Source organism: Taurulus bubalis (assembly GCF_910589615.1).
Source record: "Taurulus bubalis genome assembly, chromosome: 1".
NCBI lineage: Eukaryota > Metazoa > Chordata > Actinopteri > Perciformes > Cottidae > Taurulus > Taurulus bubalis.
In genome coordinates, this window is record NC_136589.1 from 13,849,957 (window position 1) to 13,866,718 (window position 16,762).

The window sequence follows — 16,762 nt, forward strand, 5'->3', positions numbered from 1 at the left end:
ACTAGCCGGTGGTGGATGGCTCTTCTTCACAGGCGACTGGGGGAGTTCAGTTTTCTGCTCCTTCACTTCCTCTTTGCGCTCCTTTTCAGACGGCGTACCTGCCGCGGCCCGTTCAGTCGGCCACTCAACCTCTGGTGTTTTCACTGCAGGTGTTGGCCCGGGCTGTGCTGCGGCGCTCAACCTGCGATCCTCAGCGTACTGTGCTCGGCGTGTCTTCATGGGCTCAGTGGTGGAGACGGGATCTCTCTGAGCAGCCGGCGCCTTCGGAGGCTCTTTTGTGGGCTTCGTGTCTTTCACAGCGGCGGCAGCAGCATCGCTCTGGCTGCTGTCCTCGGTGCCCTTGGCATCCTCTGGTGCTTGAGCGGCGGGTCCTGTCTGACGAGGGGGGGAACGGGGCCTGGCAGACTCCTGATTCACATCAGCCTTTGTCAGCTCTTTGGATTCCTCAAAGCTGAGCCCAGAACTAGACAGAGAGAGATTAGGAAGGTAGAAAGACAGAGAAATAAATAAATCCACAAGTCAAGTGATTTCACTCTTAAAAGGAACACAGTAGGGCTTTAAAGTGACAGTGATTCAAAACTGACAACATCAGCAATTAAGTTGCTAGTTTAGTTTTATAGATCACTGAATAAAAGCATTACACTGTAGTTATTGTTTACAGATTCTCTACATTTGTGTTAAATTTGACAAGAGTTGATCTTTTTTTACTGAACTAAAATTGTTTGACACCCGAGTGATGAGAGGCCTTCAAATGAATGATGAGAGAGGAGTATGAAACTTAAGAAGACTTTTACATATCATCCAATGAGACCGCTTTGATTGACATCTTGATCCATCAGATATACTTTTAAGCAGCTAACAGGTAAATTACATTTGATTAAGCAACTATATTTTTTTGATAGAATGTAATTCAATACAATGGAATGAATAAAGTGAAAAAACACTGCAATCCAACTAATAACATAGTTATATGTTCCCGAGAAAAAAATCGTACTCCTGTAATGTGATAAGGTGATGAGGATGGTGTTCTATTAGGGATCTCATTCTGCTCTAAATAATCATTTCAAGCATCACCATTTAATAACATTGCATTTCTGAGATTAGATATAAAATCATGTCAATGACGTGAAGATAAAAATCCTTAGGAGAAGTACGATTGCATTGGACTGGACTGTTTGTAGGTCCTAGATGGCTTTTAAATGTGAAAGGAACAATATGCCTTCCAACTTCTTTCAAGCCAGATTAGTGATTGAATAAATAATATATCATGGAGGAGGACTTACTTTTGTCCGTAATAGTTTTCAAAGAAGGCCTCCTTCCAGAGCTCAACTCTCTTTTCCTTCTCTATTTCTTGGCGCATTCGTAGCTGCAACTCGGGGGTGAATTCTCCTGCAGAGACATAATTAAAAAAAAGAAAAGTTACACTTCTTCTGTGTCGTGGCACTGAACCTTGGTGACATAGTTTGTTCTTTGAATATGAACTGAATGCAGTTAGTAGCAGATGGAAGCAGTTGCACTGACCCTCAGCCAGTCTCTCCTTCCAAGACTGAGCTGCTGACGTGAAGAACTCATTGTTCAAGGCAGAACTAGTGACCTTCAGAAGGCCGTCCATGCAAGCCTGGGGAGAGGAGGCACAATGTTATGACTAACATCATCACCATCACCGCATCAGTGCATGTACTTGCTTCTCGTATGTGAATCAGTGGACATTAATACATGCTGTAATGAGGTTAGCTGTGTATAAAATGTGTATCCATCTGCAGATATGTTTTCTATATTATCAAATCAACTATTTTGTGATGTAGTTTAACACATCATATGACGATTGACAGGAAAGACGGGAGATGACATGCAATAATATAACACTCTCCACATTTATTGTTTGATAATGCAACAAACACATAAGAAGTATAATTTTAGAGCCACCTGCCGGTCAACTTCAGGAAGAAGTTTGAGCAGCCTCTGTTGGCAGTCTGGAGGCAGGACAGAGAAGGTGTGCTTGTTGATGATCGCCCTTAAATTAGTGTTCACCAAAATGGAGTCTGGCGTTTCCACATCTATTTTACACTTTGCACGTTTCAGCTGTCCTGCAATACAAAACAGGAAGCAGATAAGAGCCAACACGGATGAAGCAATGCGATTAAAAGAAAGGCTAAATAATGTCCTAATACAGCTGGGCACTGTAATCTTTAGAAAATGCCACTCAAATAACGGCAAATAGTGCATTTGTTGGGGACTATTTTAAGTAGCCAATTATATGAATCATGTGATCCAGTGCAATTAATACATTTTTGGAGCACTCAACATAAACTGCAATACACTGTCTTGCAATGTTACAGTTTGTAATGTATGTGATCCAGTGCAACAGTGTGGTTTATAATATATTTTGGACAACAGAGTCATATCTTTGTCATAAACATATGAATCTTGAGTAATGGCCAAAAACGTGTTTCGTGAGGTCATGGTGACCTTGTCCTTTGACCACATAAATCGATTCAGTTCATCCTTTAGTTGAGGTGGACCTTTACGCCAAATTTAAAGGAAATTCCCATTTCCCAGGCATTCTTGAGAAAACATAGAAATATAAAAGTTCACCAGCTACTAGATTAAAGGTGATGTCCGTCCTACCTGCACCAAGGCGGCCTGACCTCTGAGAAACCTTGCGAGTGACAACTGGGTGGCATAAATCTGTTTTGACAGAAGGAGAGGAGTAGAAAGAAAAAGCTAATGGTACGAGTCATGTTTGGATGATGCTCATATGATGCTTTTTGTTGTGTAGTTATGAGTGATAAGTAATAACAGGACAATACATAAGAACTGTGTAACAGTCATTTAGCGCCAGAACTCATGCAATGAACGTTAATATAATATCCAAAGTCACTACTATTAATTTAATTTTATATTATCTGACATCATAATAGCTGCCACCTACCAGTCTTTGTAGTAATGTTGTCAGCCATATCTTTGATGGTTTTCAGAAGCCGTCTAGGACTGGAGGTGGTTGGCATTCCCCCCTGTCTGCGCTGGTTTCTCTGTTGCTGCTGCTTCAAGGCCTGAAGCCAGCAGTATGAGAAAAAGAGTGTGAATGTGTGATACTCTCTGTTTTCCTGAAACTACTCCTTCAGGGCCACTTGTTGTTAAATAACAGCTAAGTAGCAGTGCAGCGATGAAACACAGGTTGCATAACACAAGCATAAATCAACTCTGCGTTGTGAAGCTGCCGAGAAGTCGGATCACCTCACAAACACCACGTCCACTGATTAAAGAAGCAAACACAGACAGTCCGCGAATTGTCTTTGTTTTAAGACAAAAAAATACACTAAGCCTCCCCAGCACAAATATTTTTGCCAAATTGCAACCCTCTTGTGTTTCCTACGCCCAATAAATGAACACAAATTGGTCTTACACAGCTAAAAAATCCACACCAGCACAGATGGAGTGAATTACAATGTGTGCAATCAAGTGAAATCTAATTAAATGTAACACAAAAAGCACAACGCAGCCAATAAGGAAAAATGTTGAACAGGGTGGCTCATGAGGACATTAATGCTGTAAAACCAGCTATAGGCATTTTTTTCCTGCCGCCTCATTGTTTTTAAATAATCAGCACAAGATGTTTTACAGGCAGTGAATGGAAGGAGAGTTTGTACCTGCTGACAAGCCAACATGGGTTATGTACACATTTACTGAAAATATGTCAGCGAAAAAGTTTAGATGAATGTGGTGAACTCTGCAGAGGAGTGTGACAACATATTATGACACGGATTAGAGGTGTGAGATACAGATCAGAATTGTTTTGTTATTTACGGTAATAGTACCAGTTTCCTTTGAAAACCGCTACACTTTTAACATTAATGCAAATAAAACTATGTGAACATATTACTAAACTTAACAAGTATGTATTTGTGTGTTGCAGCGTGGGGATGTATATGAGTGTTTGAGGGTGCGGCAGGAACTTGTGTACCATCCGAGACGTGTTTGCACAATTAGTGAAAATAGTTTGCTCCGCTAAGAAGCTGTTATTAACACAATCAAGAAATACATAAATAAACAATAAGGAATAGCAAACCCATCTGTACCTGTTTCAAAGCTTTCTTGCTGTGCTTCTGCGAGGGAGAGATGAGTTTACTGGGGACAGAAGGCGACGGGCATCGAGGCTGCGGAGAGGACGGCTGTGACTGCAGCTTGGAGGGAACTACGAAATGCAAGAGCACAATACAGATGGTACAAAATACACTTCCTGAGGGTGGTGTACAGACTTTATCACATCATGCTTTTGTTTTGATGAAACTGAAACCAATACCTTGCACAAAGAAGCAGATTGCATTACCTTGCAAAAATATCATATTACTAAAAATGGGCTGAACATCTCAATAGAAAGATTGTTCTCAACAACCTCTCTGCTCTGTATTTCTCATTCTGTTTTTCTACATACTGCAGCAGTTCCACTGGTTTCTTTTTTCGATGCCTTAATTTGCATTTGACTTTGTGTCTCTTTGCATTGATTAGTTAAAAAAAACAAACAATTTCTGAGTCCTCCCACTCGGATATGAACCACGGTTATTTGCTTGGCAGTTTCTCACTGCATAATGAGGAAGTGGTCACAGGTCATGCTGAGAAAATACAGTTTCCTATTTTAACAGTCACTTAAAATATTCAAGTGGCAGAAATAAATAATGAGAGTCAGTGAGAGCACAGTGTAAGGAAAACAAAATGATTTCTACTTGAAGAGAAGATAATTCTTGAAAGTTGCTCTGCAATCAGCGGCAGTCTGGTGTGCAACTCACAATGAGATGATTTGACCGTGCAGAAGCTCAAAAGAGCAGAAACTGCCATGACGTGAACTCCATGTGCAGCCTGCAGCTTCTCCGCTGACAATTAACGAAAAACTTTATGAACACAGCGTGTTTGCTTAAAAAATAAAACCCACCTTTTGCTATCAGCATGTTTGATGCCCGGTGTATTCCAGGAATTATTTTATGAGGAGACGACGTAATTTATGCTTGCCTCTTTTACTGCTTCTTCAGATGGTTTCCTGTGTTTCCGCAATTACTTTTTTCACAACGGCTGTAAAGGGGCGTTAACTGTCGTGGTCGTGACAGAGCTCGGTAACCAACCAGCAAAAATGAACTAAATAGTAGAGCTACCGTCCTCAGTGCGTCACTACTGCTGTTTATGGCGAACAGAGTATATTTATCTTGAATTGAAAAGCCTTTATTCATTAATACTGTAGATAGAGCTTGAAAATAAAGCTCATTGGAACATTGTAGTTTGTAAAGTCTACCATCATGAACGTTTAGCTGTGATGGTTTTTTTATGTCTTGCAAATTCTTAATTGAGGTAATGCACAATAGTTTCTGTTAACATCTCCATTAAATATTCACGTGTTCAAGCTATTATGAACGATGGTCTGTAAACTCTTCTTAAAGTGGATCTACTTAAGAGATCTAGTGATGTACAAACGGTTAGCAATTATTCCGTACGCGGAGCACAGTACCTCTTCGCATCCACCTTCCTCTCCTGCCCTCTCCTGCGATGACATTGCTGTTGGTTTCTGTGCTTTGGGAGTCCGACAGATTGTCGCTGCTCTCCTCAGAGCTCTCCTCGGACACTTCCTTCGCCACATCTGAGATGTCCTTCTATGGAAAAAAAATAGAAGACACAGAGGTACAGAAAAAGAAGCAAAGTTATTCTCAAGCATCTTCCAATGTCCATCAACTTCATACTCATATCATTCAACCTAAGCACTCATGATGTATGTATAAGAGCATGGAGCTATTTATCTTTGGTTATCATGTCATAATGCTAACCAAGATTTGTGTTTTCCTGGATGGTCTTTTACATAATAGTAGCCCATTCATGATTTGCAAAGCTGCTTTATGTCTAACTAACCTTTAATGTGTAGACCCCCATTCTGCCGGGGACTTTGTAGAAGATCCCCTCCTCTCCACGGGAGTTTGTGTGCAGCATTGCGTTCAGACATGCCAGCGGCGAGGTTCCACTGGATCATGAAAGAAAAAAAAAAAAAATCACACATCTGTTCTCAAATAAATCAAACAGCTGGGAGAAAGACGCAAGAAGGGTTCAAGGCTGGCCTGATATCTGGGGAGAAATTGCTACCATGTGACAAGAGGACAAGTATGAGTTCAGGTCACATTCACCTCATTGTAGTTGTGGGCAATTTATTGAATGCTTTACCCAGAATCAGTTGAGTAAAACTGGTTCAACACTAATATTATTATAAGGACCTGATGTTCTTATATTAAACTGGTCCGGCATAAATATGTTTGTTGCATAAAAATCTGCTATAGTTAAGTCAAACATTTTCAAAGAAAACTTGAGTTAATTAAGAGTGCGCAATAATGCCTCAGCACTGCAGCCATGCAAGAGAAGAAAAATTTGAAAAATGCAACATCTGAAAATTACACTAGTTAGAAATATTGCCCGCTGGATAATTGATCTAAAAAATTAAAAATTAAATTTTTTAATCTACAGAGTAAAAACATTACCATCGGGATCCATCCTTTACTTTGTTAGAATATTGAGTAATTTACCATACTAAAATATATATATGTTTTTATGCAACAGGTGGTTATAAATGATAGCAAGTCTCTGTAAAACACGAGTGTGACTCTAGCCCTTGTTTATATGCAACTGAACCTAGGACATGTTATTGTTAATAACATGCAAAAGGTAAAACCAAACAAAGTGGCATTGCAGTGAGTTTGTTAAGATAAGGGGGGCTAGCTTTTTCTTACCTTCTGGACGAGAACAGTGACAATGAAACAAAAAGAAATGAAACAGTTATTAATTGACTAACATAGCCGTTGCTATGTGAACAAGAAAAAGGGAAGCATGTAAAATGAGCAATCAATAACAGAGGGAGAAGGCCTTGTCCTCCCTCTCTCTTTTCTCATGATGATGTCTCCTCTCTGAAGGGCATTTGCTGTCGTAAAGCTAAGATACCAGGACAAATATTTACCTTATTTCCTTTAGTCTTTCTCTTTGGATCACCTGCAAGATCTCTTTGTGGCTCATGGGCGTATTGGGGTATTTCTCCAAAACCTAAACATTATAAAATAGCATTATCATTAAAAACACACACACACAGTGATGTTTTTGACGGGATTGTCATAAAACAAGATGAAGCAACTAACAAAGTTTCAACAAAGCATCCGTTCCCTCTCGACTGTAAGAGCATCATTCTCAGAATAATCCACACCACAAACAGGGTGTCGTTTGGCTTTAACAGTAGATGTTAGACACCGTATCTGGTTAACTAGTACGTTATAAGTAGGTTACAAGTAGGAAAACACTGCAGCTACACAAAGTAAAATAAAACGTTGACATTAACCAGCAAAACACAACAAAAAAACGTTCACAGAAACATACACTCTGGTGCTGAACACAGCGTTGCTTTTATTTTAGCTCCCACCATGTAATAACTATAATAATAATAATACATTTGTATAGCGCTTTACAAGGTAAAAACAAAATATAGAAGCAATAACAATATAAACAAGAAAGAGGACATAACAGTATGAAACTAGACTAAAACATAGTTAACTAACATCACAAGTTAAAAGCAGATTTAAATCATTGTAGTCTGTTCACGTGTTGCAGCGACTTGTCTGTTTAACAACTAAACGGTATTAACTATACATTAACATTAACTATCTGTAGAGTTAAAGCGAACTGGGAACAATTAACAGTCCAACTCGGTGGAGCTCCCGATAATGTAAACTGAACAGTGGCTGTCAACACGAGCAGTAAACGTGAAGCTTTAATTACGACATAGCGATAGTTGTTTTGTAGTGCAGTCTTCAGCTAGCATGCTACGCTGGACATCTAGCCGTCGTGCTAGCAGCAGTCGTCCCTGTATTCTGACAACAAACGGTGGCACGCACTATATTAACGCGGTGATTTATCAGGGCGTCCAGGCCACGCGTTAACAACTCACACTGAGCTTAACTTTAAATACAAAACTAAACTTGTTGGACGAACTCGCTCTCTCTCTGCGTTAGCAGGAGCTAGCGTGCTAGCCTGGCTAGCCGCGCCACCCTTAGCTACGTGATTACTTCACTTTATTCTACTTCGGTTCGAGACAAACTTGTCGTCCGTGTGAGGACGCAGAGGGGTGTTGTTTGTTTGTTGTTTATTTGTTTGTTTTGTGTGTGCGTGTGAGTGTGTGTGTGTGTGTGTGTGTGTAGATGCTTTGGGTGCACGCAGCTGACCGTCGCCACGCAACGGTGACAGTTAACTGGACGGTTGGTGACAGTTCCGAATAAATGTCCGAACCGTCAAAACACGGGCCTCTCGCGCGCGACACATCTCTTCTTCACGAGCGGGATATGAACTCATAAACACAGTCGTACAAGTGGGAGCGTTCAATGGGGAAGAAGAAAAGAAGAAAAAAACCACAACAAACAGCAGATTTAAAAAAAAGAAAAAGAAAAAAAATGCCTCGCATACCGTTTTTGCGGCTTCCGCCCACGTCCTCCCCTTCTTCTTCTTCTGTCTCTCCCTCATTGTTGACGTCTCTTGCGGAGTGTTGAACGTGTCCGTTCCAGTTGAAATGTTGCGTTTAGTTACCGCGTAAGATCCACTCCGTCTGCCATGTTGGACTTACTGTAAAGAGTCACGTGACTCCGAAGGAAACGTCATCTTTACTGTATAAAGCTGTCATGGCAAAGTCTTCCAAGTTTCCCCGCATATGTTATCAAACATAACAGAAAAAAGAAGAAAAAAACGACAGATCTTTCACTCGCGCACACACACACACACACACACACACACACACACACACACACACACACACACACACACACACACACACACACACATAACCGACATAACCGACATAACCGACATAACCGCGCTCCTCTTGGGGAAAATACAGGAGGCAGTTCAGGATCATGTCCGTGTTTATTTCCAGGTGTAAGCAAATGGACTTTGCAACGATTTCACAACTATGAAAAAAATAAGGCAGCTAATAAAGAGCATTGCAGGCTTTCTTCACATGTTTGGCTCACAATTACAAGAAATTGAAGCAACAATTCATCAAGCATACAGGATACACCAGTGGTTGGGGCCCTCAATGGCCACCTTCCACTGTTTTGGCAAAGACCAGATACATTTCCATAAAAATGGTATCAAATTGAAAACCAAAACTGTTAAGACCCTCAAAACTATTTACTATATCTCTGGTTTCAAATGATAATGTTTCGGCTGTGCTATAATCATTGAGACTGGGGCCAAGATGGACTATCTGGTTAAGTTGAATGGATGCTGACTAAAGTAATTCTTTCTAAAGAAAAAAGTTGTGGAATCAATTTCAAATCAAGGCATAAGACCTGGGCGCTGTTCCTCATACCTGGCTAAACAAAGTCAAGCAAATGTCCTAATCTCCATCTTAAATTAGCGAGATGATTGACATCAGGCTATCTGGGTTTCTTCACGGCTGATCCGCGCTGAAACGGTCTCGTTAATTCGAGCCAGACGTCAGTCATCTAGATTAATGTGCGCGTCCGCTCCTCTTTAGAAGGGATAACAATCGAGCACTGACACCACGATGTTCTAACAGTACAATGGCAAATAAACTCAAAGGAACCTCTTTTTATTCCTCTGCTGAGAAGCAGGAGATGATCATGAAGGCATATGAGGAAGTCAATACCAATAATCATTCACAGCAAACGCGTTGCAAATATTTCAACGTTTTTGCAACATTGTTGCCATGAACGCAACTTTAACATCGCCCCCGCTGCGAGAGATAAGCGTCGCAAATATATCAGACAAGTTAAATGCGTCAGTGTTGGGAAAATGTATCGGCTAATTTGAAGCGCTTCATCACCCTGATCAATCAGATTATATTTACGAATAAATAAATAAATAAAATAAATAAATAATAATAAATAAATATACTTATTAGGATATATGTACTATATGCACGTATGAATCATGTACTATGTGTATATACATGTATGTGTAGATTACTATATAACTAGGAGTTTGAATATGTGTATGGGCGGATCAGTATGTATGTATTATTCATAATCAGAAATTCAATCAATTGAAGCAGTGAAAATACATTGTGTATGATTCTCTGTATTCTTATCACGATCACCTTAATCATGTTCTAGAATAATGATATGTATGGTGTACTAATAACACTGTCATATAATTATGAGTGCTTTCAACACATCCATAAGTTTGTTAAGAGCTAGCTCCGCCTGTGGTGATGAACGTCCGCGGCTCGAGAAGCTCTCGTAAATAAATTATTTCTTGCCGGCAAAATCTATATCGCCGCATACAGGAAGTCATGATAATGTAAAGGATGGATCCTGGCGATCTGAAATAACTCTATCCCTATAAAACTACTATAACTAATATCGCTCCTTCATCAATGAGGAAGTGAGCTGCCGTTTTTGTCCGGTGGGAGTGGCCAGCTTATCCAGTGAATTTCAGTAAGCCTGCCCAGGAGCAGGTTTACATTTTTGGCTGTGTTGCTATGGTGATTTATCTAAGCTTGCTTCGAGAAACCGAGAAAGCCTGACCTACGTCATCTTATCCTGACAATTAGCCCGCTAACTCAGTAAGCCAAGTACGAGAAACAGGGCCCTGGAGTCCTTTGCACGAGCTTGAACTATAAGGCCAGCCCCGGACACAGTCGACACATATCAGGGGCTTGTCTGAATCGGACGTTCCAGTAGAAGATAGGCAGCAGAGGATGGTCTTTGTCTCTGAGAGGGAGAAGAGAAGCTCTGAGATCCTGATGTCAGAGTGGTGGACGATGAGGATGATGAGATGGATGCTGCTGCTTGTGGCGCCTGATACCTGGAGACCATTAAAAAAACAAAAACAGATACGGACTTATTTAAAATGCAGCGTTTTATGGTCCCACATCAAACATCTCAAATGTTTCTACACGATTGAATGGGGTTGATCAATAGCAATATATGGCACCTGTAGGTATTTAATCAAGTGCTGAGACTACCAGTGGATTTGCGTGTAAAAAAAACAACCAACATTGATATTTTTGATGAGATCGGTCAACAGAAATATGAAGTAAATGTGCTTTAAACCCCACTTTCTGCATTGCAATACAAAAAGGTAGTGTAGTGTTTCTTTAACTGACACCACTAACTCAAAACTGTATTTCAGAAACGAGGATGGACCCAACATAGGAGTATGATTACAATCCATGACGGTTCATTCTACTGCAACGTTCAGCATCTGTAAGCACGTTTTTACTTTCTCAGCTGTTCTCTCACCAGGATTGGGATTTCCTGACCCGTGACGACGCAGTGCTCCTCTCTCTGATGGGAACCGTTGCCAGAAGATCCCGCATCAGGCTGGGAGAAAAGGCTCTCTCCAGGTGACCGCCATTCAGCTTCAAGGCGAACATGGTCGGTGGAGACATGTCTAACTCCAACAGCATGATGTTCTCAGCCTGTTAGGACAGAGACAAGTAAAGTTGCTTTAGTATGGTTATTATTTTTAAATCCAACCAGTATTGAAGTGCTGACTTTTATTTGTATAGTATTTTTTACTTTATGGTATTCAAGATTCAAGAATCAAGATATTTTTATTGTCATATGCACAGATACAGATAACAGACAGTTACTTTGTGCAATGAAAAGCTTATTTTGTAGGTCCTCCTTACACACAGATTTACAATAAACACAGGCTTACAAAACATTGCTATCCTAATAGCATAAGAAAATATATAAAATAAGGCACAACAATATGACAACAGTATTGCACAATCAGTTTCACTGAGTGTATAAAGTGCACAATGCATTGTTACAGATACATCAAGTATAGTTGTGACATGAGGTCACAGTATTAACATTGATGATTCACTATCACAAAGCTGTCAAAGCTGTGAATAGTTTCCATGGCTACTACAACCATCTTCACATCCTCCAGCTGCAAGAAGGAGGCTGTGAGCATGAAATCAGGGTGCATAAGCCCACGGTTGCCAACTGTCTGATCACTGACCTGGTATCTACATGGGGCCCCGGCTGCCGTGGAAACAGCCATCTGTGCATATTGGCTGATTGGCCTCTTGTATCCCACAGCAGAGAGAGGCCTCCTCTTCACCTGAGTTGGTGCGCTGGGATGAAGACAAGACAGATTCACATTCAGTTTAATGCACGTAGCGGTTAAGACTCAAGCTTCTGGAAGTTTTTCTAGTGCCCCAAATATGGTCAACTAATCAGCTCCCACCAGAAGAAAAACCCCTCTTATATCTTGCAGTCAGCTCTCCAACTGTCTCTAGAAAGAAAGAAACCATATGTGTGTGGGTTTCTGTCTATAAAGACATCTGTTTACTGGAAAGGCAGAGTGTATACATTATCTATAGTATTTAGGGTCAGGTGGCTTTTCTGTGTACGTTTTAAAACCTTCTGAATTTGGCGACTCCTAGTGATCTCACTAAAATAGACACTGTGGCTGACCACCAAAAAACTAAGGCCATTATAATAATATATATATAATAAGAGAGATGCTACAATCACAATTATACAGAAGTAAACTCTGTATAATCATATAATAATAATCGTAATAATAATCATAATACCCACTTTCCTTCAGCCTGCCGGATCTATTTATACTTCTGTTACTGATTTCTTACATTTCCCAGAAGGTGTAGTGACAGTTCTGCAGATGCATTCAGGTGTATTATATAGAGCTTTGTTTACTGTACCACTTCCAGCAGCTTTCATCAGCAAATCTGAAATGAAATCACTGACCTCTCTGTTGGAATGACCGGCTGGAGTCTCCACTGATCCTCATCACTGTCAAAGTGCAGTCTGTGCATGATCTTGTTCTTTTCCTCTGGAGGTATGAAGTTCTCGATCAGGAGATATCTGCAACGTGAAATAGAAAGACGTGTCAGCTGAGGTCACAGGAAGCGTCCCGTTAAAGCTGGAGGGCCGTGAGAGTAGCGACCATACAGGAGAGACCATATATAGCGACGGAGCAGCAGCTGTAGGAGTATGGCGGAAAATCCTAAGAAAGGTTTGTGCAGCAGATGCTCAAGATAGAAAAGAAAGGAAGGATTAAAGTTTTTTTTTTTTTTAATGCACAGGGAGACTTGAAGAGAGTGTCTCTGGGGGCCGGGGAGATGCGGCGAGCTCACCTGCAGGCACACATGTGCCAGCGAGGGAACGTCACCACAGACGTCACAACTCCGCTAAACTGTGAAATACAAAGAGCTTTCTTTAGCGCCGATAATAACAATAATCATTTTTTTAATGATATAGCGCTTTTCAAAATGCTCAAAGACTCTTTACATAGGACAGAGGCAAACAGAACAAAACAAAAAATAGAAAGACAATGGAGCAAACAAAACAAACGATAAGAAAAATGTTGAGAAAAAAGAAAACTGGAGAAGCTGCAACGGAATGAGTCCTGTAGTGGAGGTTAGGGAGCAGGGGTCAGCAGGTGAAGGTGAGTTTGAAGAGGTGTGTTTTGAGGGCTTGCTTAAATGATGATAGGGTGGGAGCCTGATGGATGTGGATGGGGAGGGCGTTCCAGAGGGGGGGTGCAGCAGCTGAAGGCCCCGTCACCCCAGGTCCGGCGCTTGATCGTGATGGTCTTCAGAGTGTTTGCATTGGCGGACCTGAAGCAACGGGTTGGGGCGTGAAGGGGGAGGATGTCTGAAAGGTAGGGAGGGGCCAGATTGTTTAGGACTTTTGTAGGTGGTGAGTAACATTTTAAAGTCAATCCTGTATTTGATTTCGGTGGTGGCAGAGGACAGGATGTTCATCCGAGGTTCATCCGCCTTGTGGGAACTTGTTCGGCAAAGGTTTGAATGTAAAGGACCTTCATCTATATGTACAAGTCTCCTTGTCCACCTTTAAAACCACAACCAAATCTGACTAAATTGTTCATATACATTTACCTAGCACAAAACACAAATAGAAATATTTTCCTCCATTTATATATATTTTTTGAATGCATCAGTTTATAAATATAAGGCTTTGAATAACACAGAAGCAGCACAGCTGTTTTTACAATGTCATATTCTGCACATGAAACAAACTACTTACCAAGCAATAGAAAGATATATATAAAGAAAGACTGAATTGTCACTTGATCATAACATTATTTAGATATACCGTAGGTATAGTCTGAAAAGTCATGTGATTTTTAATGAGAACATAAAACTGTGTTGCAAAGAAATGTTTGAATTTAAAGAGAAATCTCCAATAGCAGATATTATATAAACCATATTTCTGCAAATACAATACAACACATCTTTTACACAACTTTTTACATAACTGAAATGACTTATAGAAAATATTTTACAACAGTTTGCTAATGCCACCGTGTCATGATTCAATATTAAATGTTGTAACATTGCGCTGTTTTTGCGCTCTCTGATAACGGCGATGAGAAAACAAGACGACAGATATCACGACATACTGTACATCACGCAGCACATGAGCACACTCACTAACGAGGCCACTCACTTGTACTTGAGTTCTCTGGTGAGTTCAGTCTGCGTCTCCTCAAGCTCCTGTCTGGTGATGACGTGCTCGTCAATGACATCCCTCACCTCTGCCTTCACCAGCTGCAGTTTGGCATACAGCTGTGGAAATACATAACTATATTATTACTGGTGTCACTAAAGCTGCACCAGAGGAGACGTTGAAATAAAACACACACACTCTGGGCTTCAATCAGAATGCTAAAGAAGTAAGAGCTCCGTCCAGAGGAACCCAGAGGAACCCAGATTCACCGGCATAACCTCTCCTGGTGACATCATCGCATTGGGTGGGGGAAAAAGGGGATGCTTAAAACTGCTTGAATTATGACGAATTTGTTTTGTGATAATAGCATTGGGATGAGTCATCTTACCTTCTTCAGCTTTTTTGTCTTGTGTTCTACCTCCTGCTGCAGGGAGGAGAATGTCTCTCTCATTTCTAAGGTTTCCTCGTCCTGCAAAATCATCTGCTGCTGGATCTCTCTCTCTCGTCTTATCTGCAAATCACACAGAACATGCAGCTCAGGTAAAGAACAATAATCTCACTTTTATTACAATGAATGGTAACACACAAGTATGTTTTAGGAGAAAAAAACACACCAAAAAGCGTCATATATACAGTATTTTCTTGTTTATTTTTTACATACCTGTTCTGCAATTTCTTGCCTCTTCAGCTCCAGCCTTTTCTGCTGTTCATTGGTGTGATCAATTATAGTCTTTCCTCCCACTAACAGTTTGCTCTCCATAGCCTGTGAACAAAGACATCAAATCAATTATTGATGGGAGTTTCTTTTGTTCCACCAGTGTAGCATTTAGCCCACACTGTGATCTTCCCACGTACCTTATACTTCTCAATGATCTTCTCCAGAGCATCTTGATCCCAGTGCATGTCCACTAAACTTTTTCTGTTTTCATTCAGGTGCTTTAACCTCTCGCCGCTCCTCTGGCACGTCAGGGCCTTGGGGAAGTCGCTTCCATCTTTCACGTGACGCCCCACCTCTGGTTCCTCCTCAAAAGCCTTCCACACCTCCGCATCCCTCTCCCTGAGCATCTCCTCCTCCATGCCAGCCATACTTTTGCTCAATCTCTTGCTATTCCGTCTCCTCCTCCTCTCTTTTGCCAGCATACCTCGCTCCTCCAGCTGGGCTTTCAAGCGTGCAATCTCCTCCTGGAACTCCCTCAGCAGGGCGTCTTTGGGATCCTCGTTGATCCGAGGTTTGTTCTTGATGTTCTTGGCCCTGTTGGCGTACCTCAGGGTGGCCAGGGATTCATCAAAGTGCCTGTGCGATGGCCCCACTGTTGCTAACATGACAGTCTTTGCATTGCCACCCAGTGAGTCCTGGAGCAAGCGGGTCAGTTTGGAGTCTCTGTACGGGACGTGGGTGCTCTTCCCATCCACCAGGGCCGATATCACGTTCCCCAGTGCCGAGAGGGACAGGTTGATTTTGGCTGCCTCCTTTAGTCTCTGTCCCTTCGCGCCCGTCTTGCTCTGGCGCTCGCTGCCAGCCAGGTCAACCATATTCAGCTTCCCCACGCGGATGTGTTCCTCGCCATCTGGCCCTACTTCACTGCACTCCACGGTTATGACAAAGATGGCATGAGAGCGAGAGCTGCGTTCATTCATGTTGGTGAAGCCCACAGACCTGGACTGGGTGCCTATGTTCATCACATGCTCAATCTCCGTGGCATTCTTTGTGACTACTGAGGACAGGTCTTTCACGTAAACACCAAAGTCAGGATTCTCTTTAAGCTCCAGTTTCCTGTTGTTGTCTTTGCACAGCAGATCTCTGATGTCCTCCTGGTAGATCTCCAGGTATGATGACCTCACCAGATATTTCTGATTCTGAGTTCTGGATATTTGGGTAAAAATGTGCTGGAATGAATTTGGTATAACCCCTCTCAGCTCCGGGTCGTTTGAAACCCCTTGCATGGTGTGCGTTTTACCTGTCCCGGTTTGTCCATACGCAAAAATAGTCCCGTTGAAGCCCTGGAGCACGGACTCCACGAGAGGTCTCACGGCGTCATCGTAGATGTCGCCCTGTTTTGAGTCCCAGCCGTACACGGAATCAAACGTGAAGACTTTCATCGGCTCATCAGGTGGTGACTTCGGCTTCCTGAGGGTGATCTGCCCCAGTCGGTCATCAATCTGCAGAATGTTTTCACAGTCCGCAGTCTCCTCTTTACTGCTGAATGGCCGGCAGCGGACCACCACCCTGACCGCCTCGCAATGTTTTGGTTTAGGCATTTTGGTCAATAATACAAAAATAAGTG

The 16,762-nt window shown here is 41.7% G+C and overlaps 2 protein-coding genes across 2 annotated transcripts in view; both read right to left on the reverse strand.

Moving 5' to 3' along the window:
- Positions 1–8,529, reverse strand: part of asxl2 (ASXL transcriptional regulator 2) — a gene marked incomplete at its 5' end in the record, with an annotated part of 11,284 nt that extends 2,755 nt beyond the window's left edge. Inside the window, 11 exons of the mRNA XM_079237109.1 lie at positions 1–463; positions 1,284–1,389; positions 1,522–1,618; positions 1,927–2,087; positions 2,629–2,688; positions 2,933–3,053; positions 4,080–4,195; positions 5,498–5,639; positions 5,893–6,001; positions 6,983–7,065; positions 8,473–8,529. The exon at positions 1–463 is cut by the window's left edge and continues 255 nt beyond it. Coding sequence (XP_079093235.1) covers positions 1–463; positions 1,284–1,389; positions 1,522–1,618; positions 1,927–2,087; positions 2,629–2,688; positions 2,933–3,053; positions 4,080–4,195; positions 5,498–5,639; positions 5,893–6,001; positions 6,983–7,065; positions 8,473–8,529 — 1,515 coding nt within the window. The remainder of the gene's footprint in view (positions 464–1,283; positions 1,390–1,521; positions 1,619–1,926; positions 2,088–2,628; positions 2,689–2,932; positions 3,054–4,079; positions 4,196–5,497; positions 5,640–5,892; positions 6,002–6,982; positions 7,066–8,472) is intronic.
- Positions 8,530–10,676: 2,147 nt separating this feature from the next.
- On the reverse strand, positions 10,677–16,739 carry kif3cb (kinesin family member 3Cb; the record flags this gene model as incomplete). Its single annotated transcript, XM_079225554.1, has 8 exons — positions 15,333–16,739; positions 15,139–15,240; positions 14,866–14,988; positions 14,478–14,596; positions 12,753–12,869; positions 12,001–12,115; positions 11,271–11,449; positions 10,677–10,833 (listed from the first exon to the last, which is right to left on the reverse strand). The coding sequence occupies exons 1-8, from the start codon at positions 16,734–16,736 to the stop codon at positions 10,677–10,679; spliced, it is 2,316 nt and encodes a 771-aa protein (XP_079081680.1). The 5' UTR covers positions 16,737–16,739.
- Between the last annotated feature and the right edge of the window lie 23 nt (positions 16,740–16,762).